Source organism: Pipistrellus hanaki (assembly GCF_964339955.1).
Source record: "Pipistrellus hanaki genome assembly, chromosome: 19".
Taxonomy (NCBI): Eukaryota; Metazoa; Chordata; class Mammalia; order Chiroptera; family Vespertilionidae; genus Pipistrellus; species Pipistrellus hanaki.
In genome coordinates this window covers 9,719,054-9,725,053 of record NC_140521.1, presented here as the reverse complement: position 1 = coordinate 9,725,053, position 6,000 = coordinate 9,719,054, and the positions used below count along the sequence as shown (strand labels likewise).

The 6,000-nt window shown below is 63.1% G+C and overlaps 1 protein-coding gene across 1 annotated transcript; it reads left to right on the top strand.

The window, feature by feature from the left end:
• The first annotated feature begins 605 nt into the window (after nucleotides 1-605).
• Nucleotides 606-3,726, top strand: SLC25A1 (solute carrier family 25 member 1). The gene is made up of 9 exons (XM_084867953.1): nucleotides 606-817; nucleotides 1,087-1,194; nucleotides 1,269-1,368; nucleotides 1,458-1,596; nucleotides 2,052-2,136; nucleotides 2,290-2,394; nucleotides 2,512-2,627; nucleotides 2,708-2,781; nucleotides 2,996-3,726. The coding sequence occupies exons 1-9, from the start codon at nucleotides 733-735 to the stop codon at nucleotides 3,108-3,110; spliced, it is 927 nt and encodes a 308-aa protein (XP_084724079.1). The 5' UTR covers nucleotides 606-732; the 3' UTR covers nucleotides 3,111-3,726.
• The last annotated feature ends 2,274 nt before the right edge of the window (nucleotides 3,727-6,000 follow it).

Here is a 6,000-nt window from a genome sequence, read left to right as displayed (position 1 = left end):
TGAGCTCCTGCTGATCATGAATATTGAAGTCGGTTTGTCAAGGCAAAGCTTCCCTGCTTGGTGCTGGTGTAGGAAGGAGAGGGCAAGCAATCTGCCGGGCCCTCTGGGGTTGGGGGACCTGCATCCACACAGGGAAGCTGCCCCGGGGGATACAGCCAGGCGTATTTGGGGTCTTTTATGGACCGTGTGCGCTGCTTGGAGTTCTAAATTCCGGAAGGGGAGTGGTAACCGCCGAGCCCGCGGCTGTGGGAAAGCCAGACCCTCAAACTGCAAGGGTGGGGCCGGCCCACGTGTCTCCACCTCCATCCCCGGGGTCCCGGGGGTCCTGCCGCACGCCTCGGGAATGCAGACCCCGAGCCGCTCCTCTGGGCGCCTCGCTGTGCCCAGGGCCCGGCCCGGCTAGGAGGCTGCACTCTGACCCCCCAGCTGCGGTCCGGCAGCGCCTCCCGCCGAGGACCCCGGCCGCCGAGCGGGTGGTCCAGGGGCCGGGCTCGCCCATTGGCTGGTTCCCGTCCCGCCCCGCCCCGGCCTCAGTTTCCCGGCCCACGCGGGGCGGGGCGGGGGCGGGGCCCGGCTCGAACCACGCGGGGCGGAGCCCTGAGCTGACGCGGCCGCCCCGCCCCCGGACATAACCAGCCGCCGCCACCTCCGCAGGCTGGCTCCGCGGAGCACCGGAGGCTCGGACCCGCGGCCAGCGCCGGGCGCCCCGCCTCTCGCCTGCTGCTCCCCGCAATGGCGGCGCCTCGCGACCTGGCGGCCGCCGCGCCCGCGCCCGGAAAGGCCAAACTGACGCACCCGGGGAAGGCCATCCTGGCAGGTGGGCTCCTCGGGGGCGCGAACCCCTGGTCCACCGGCCCCGCCGGCTTCCGGGCGGCCGGGCCGCCGAGGCCCCTCCCCACTTCCGGGTTTGGCGGGGGGCGCGGCGCCGGTCCCCAGCTCACCCTGGTGTCACCCCTGGAGCCTCCTGGGGGGACGGGGGTGGGGCTGGGACCAGCCGGACAAAGTCCGGGGTGGCGGGGGGGGGGGGGGGGCGGCGGGGGCGGGGCGCCCGGGGGGTGGTCTCAGACCACGAGTCCGTTCCTGCAGGCGGCTTGGCCGGAGGCATCGAGATTTGCATCACCTTCCCCACCGAGTACGTGAAGACGCAGCTGCAGCTGGACGAGCGCGCACACCCGCCGCGCTACCGGGGCATCGGTGAGCGGGGGCAGCAGCGGGAGCCCCGAGGGGCGGGCCCCGGGGCCGGAGTCGCTGACCACCCCCTTCCCCAGGGGACTGTGTGCGGCAGACGGTGCGCAGCCATGGCGTCCTGGGCCTGTACCGAGGCCTCAGCTCCCTGGTCTACGGCTCCATCCCCAAGGCGGCCGTTAGGTGAGGCGGGCCCTGCGTGGGGGCGGTCTCTGGAAGGTGGCGAGGGTGGTGGCGGCCGCCCCTCTCACCCCACTGCCTTCCGCCCCAAGGTTCGGGATGTTTGAGTTCCTCAGCAACCACATGCGGGACGCCCAGGGACGGCTGGACAGCACACGGGGGCTGCTGTGTGGCCTGGGCGCGGGAGTGGCCGAGGCCGTGGTGGTCGTGTGTCCAATGGAGACCGTGAAGGTGGGGAGGTTCCCAGTAGGAACAAAGCAGCAGGGGGAGGAGGTGGTGCAGCCCCGGGGTGATGCCCTGGCCCTGTGTCCAATGGAGATGTTGAGGTGGGAGGGTCCAGCAGGAGGGGCAAGGGGTGAATGGGGAGCCGAGTGCAGGAGGCCTGCAGGATGGGCCTCCTGTGGAGGCTGGACTCTGTTCTGAAAGCAGGAGGAAGATGGTAAGTTTTTTTTAAAAAAAAATACTTTTATAAACAAAACAATGCATGTTTGCTGCCTGAGATACAGGCAACACCACCAACACAACTTAGCGAGGCGGGCCCTCTTGTCTCTCTGGCCTTATTGGCCCTGTTTGGATATGTATCTACAACCCTGGCCTGACTGGTGGGCTCTGGACCTGCCAGCCAAGGGGCCAAGTGTGCCTCCCATGGCACCCTGGGAGCCAGCTCCTTTGCTTCCCTCTCTCAGGTGAAGTTCATCCATGACCAGACCTCCCCCAACCCCAAGTACAGAGGATTCTTCCACGGGGTCCGGGAGATTGTGCGGGAACAAGGTGAGCCACTGGGCCTTCCTCCTCGGGTAGGATCAGGGACCTCAGCCAGAATGAAGGGCCCTTCCTCTTTCTGCCTTGGCGCTCCTGTGTGCAGCTTCCCCCGCCCTCCCGGGCCTGTGAGCCAGCGTAACCTCCCTTCCTGCCTGCCCCCAGGGCTGAAGGGGACATACCAGGGCCTCACAGCCACCGTGCTAAAGCAGGGCTCCAACCAGGCCATCCGCTTCTTCGTCATGACCTCCCTGCGCAACTGGTATCGAGGTACGTGTGCCGCCCCAGGACCCCACCTCACGAGCCCTCGTTCACACTCCTCCCAGCCATCAGAGCTGACCCCTTCGCTTCCCATCACTTTCTGATCGCAACCCCACCCACCTCCAGGGGACGACCCCAACAAGCCCATGAACCCACTGATCACCGGGGTTTTTGGAGCTATTGCGGGTGCAGCCAGTGTCTTCGGGAACACGCCTCTGGACGTGATCAAAACCCGGATGCAGGTGGGATAGAGCTGAGAAGGGGAGGGGAGTGTGGGGCAGGGGCTGGCTGCTGAGTCCCCCGGGGTTCTGGTGTCTTGCAGGGCCTGGAGGCACACAAATACCGGAACACGTGGGACTGCGGCATGCAGATTCTGAGGAATGAGGGGCTCAAGGCGTGAGTGACAGACAGGGCTGTTTTCCTCACCCCAGGCCCTCCCTGGCCTCCCTAGGCCTCACCGCAAAACCCCTGCCTGCCCCAGGCCCTCCCCTAGGAAGTCCTTACCTTTAGGTCCCTGTCCCTGCCCCTCCAATGTCCGGACCCGCCCGCCCTGTCTGGGGGCCGTGCCCTTCATCTGCCTCCTCACCGGGGTTTTCCTCCACTAACCCAGGTTCTACAAGGGCACCATTCCCCGATTGGGCCGCGTCTGTGCAGACGTGGCGATCGTGTTCATCATCTACGATGAAGTGGTGAAGCTGCTCAACAAAGTGTGGCCGACAGACTGAGCCCCGAGGGCCCGCAACGGGCTGCCCTCAGGCACCTCCAGACCAACCCCTCCACCCTCTCTCTTCTCATGATTCCAGTGCAGTCGTGCCAAAAGGCCCCCTCTCGTCCCTTGCATTCCATGGCCTGGGCCTGTTCCCCTCAGCCTTTGAGCCCACATGTCCCATAGTCCTGTGTCCCTCGTGGTCCAAATGACACCGCCCTTGTGTTCATGTGTCAGCAGAGGCCGGGTGTCCTCTGACCTGTAGATCTGTGTCCCCTGCCCATGTTCTTACTCGCGCGTCTTGTGCCTGTGTTTCATGTTTTGTGTCCTGTGACCCCGTGTCCCACTTCCCAGGGTGCCCGTGTTGCCTGGGCCCACAGCCCCGTCACCATGGCTTGGTCCCAGCCCGGTGCCTTCCACCCTGGGCAGCAGGTGCACCCACCCCTGCGTACCACAGCTGCCTCCGGGCCTAAGCCTGGCCTCACTGCATTCCAGGGGCTGCATGCCCCCCGCTTCTCCTGCCACTGGCCTTAACTGGCCCTTGGGCCCTCCCTCCGCCTGGGGCAGGGTGGCACCCGCCGCTCTCAGGACCACCCTCCCAGGGCAGAATAAACCGGATACTGTCACAGCCTCCTGTCCCTGTGTGGGCCCATTTGTGGGTGGGCAGTGATGGCCAGGCCTCTGTGAAGGTCAGCCCTTCTGAGGATATTGGCAAGGGGCCAGGGCAGCCAGGCAACTGGCAGGCAGGTGGGCAAGCCAGCTGTAGCCAATGTCAACCCTCAGACCTCACACCAGGCCAGGGAACATCTGGGCTTCATCCAGGCCTTGCCTGTGGCCTGTGGCCAAGATCCTGTGGGGTCACTCTTGCACCGGAATCATGAGTGGGCAGAATGGAGAGCTGCCCCATGCTGCTGGTTGGGCCTGGGGAGACGGTGCTCTCCTGGGCTCTTAGCCTTCAACCTGTGATTAGGCCTCTCCCTCCCTCCTGGCTTCTCTGTGAAATGGTCTGAGGTAAAGGGTTTTGTGGGGCATGTGGTCCCCTGAGGCTCTGGGCACGGGGCCTTTCTCACTCCACTGGGACTGGAGGCCTGGAGCAGGAATAGGCGGAGCTCCCTGACCAGGGCCCTAGGGGCGCCTCACCCTCGAAGGAAGGTGTGCCTCCTGCTGGAATCCCGGGCTTCAGGCACAGGCTGGGGGATACAGAGCTCTGAACTGAAGGATCCCCAGGGCTCTTCCCACCCTCCTCATATCAGGAGTTGCAACCATCACCCATTAGCCACGTGGAGACGACCCAGAGCAGAATGGGGTGAACCAGGCAGAGGTGCCTTCCACAGTGGCTCAGGCTGGGGCTGGACAGTAACTTGCCAGCAGGAGCCTCCCAGTAGGACGGTCCCCTCCCTGGAACTGCTACTGCTGGGGAGAGTGCCCGCTGTAACCTCCCACAGCACCTGCGTTTGGACATTCTGGGGTGGAATTGAGGGCCCAGTGTGGGCTTGGAGAGCAAGGAACAGAGTTTAGAAGGGTTGGGCCTTGTGCTCCTGATGCTCACAGGAGACTTGCCCATCTTTGCCACAACGGAGAAGTTCCAAGCAGCAAAGCTTGCCTACCCACAGGGGTCAAGGGCTGTCCCTCCACACATACATGCACCGGGTGCACGAACTCGGGGAGCACTAGCGCTGTGTGCGGCGCACACTCTCACTGGGACCTCACCCTCAGGCTACCGGCTCAGCCTCAGAAGCTTTACTGTGGGGATCAAAGCAGGTGATGGGCAGCACTGACCCACAGCACAGACTGCTGAGGCCAGAGGGGCACATACCCCTTTGGTATCTGCTGTTCAGGACACAGCATGTGACCCCTGAGGGGGCAGGACCCTGGCTCCTCGTCTGCTCACTGTGTGACCTTAGGCAAGTCACCTAACTTCAATTTCCTAATCTGTAACATGCGGTGACACAGGAACCCACTCCATTGGGCTATGAGAATGAAATTATATCTGTATAAGGTGCTTAGGTCAGTGCTTAATACAGTAAGCCCACACGTGGTAGCTTTTTCTTTGGGTTGCAAGAGGAAGATTGTAGTCTTTCTGGTTCTAAGTAGTTCCTATGGTTGGCAAAGCCCAGCAGCTGGACCCTAATGCCCTTGAACACTGATCTGGGATGGTAGCCACTTACTCACTGCTCACCAGCACCCCAGAGACTTCACAGGGACGAAGGGATTAAGACTGCCCATGGGGACCTGTACTCAGGAGGGACAGGAATTCTGCCATAGCTTCAGGGGCCCCTGCTGAGCCTCACAGCACAGTGTGGACAGAAAGGAGGCAGCCCAGCTAGAAAAGTTGGCTGAGCTGGGTGAGTCTCCCTGGGGCTGTGAGCAGAGTTGCCACCTGCCCTGTTGGAACTCCCTGTTGGGCATTGCCTGAAGTTAGGCAACCTCAGTTCAGGGCTGAGACCGGAGAGAAGTGGGGGTGGGGGAGGGGCAGGAGAAACTTGTGTCTGGGCTGAGGGCCATAAAGGCTGGAGGGAGAGCAGCTGGAAAGGCAGGTAAGGACCTGGAGAAAACCCCAGAGGCTGCGGAGAGGAGGCCGATGGCAGGGACCGTGTAGACATGGGACCACCGGGACTAGAATCATTGCCTGCCCCTGTGACTATAGGGGCAAAGGAGCAGAGATGTGGGCAGACCTTCAAGTTATCAGGAAGCAGAACTAGACTTGCAGTCTGATCACAGGCCAGTGTCAGGGAGGAGACGCTGTGTCTGACTCAGAGATGTGAGCTGAGTGTGAAGACCATATTCCTTCCACACCCAGACCCTCGTGCAAGCCTCAGCCAGCCTCCATCCAGCCTCGGGCAACCTTCACCATCTGGCAGAGTCTCGCCTGGGATCACAGAATGTGCCCAGGAAGGACAATGGCCTCA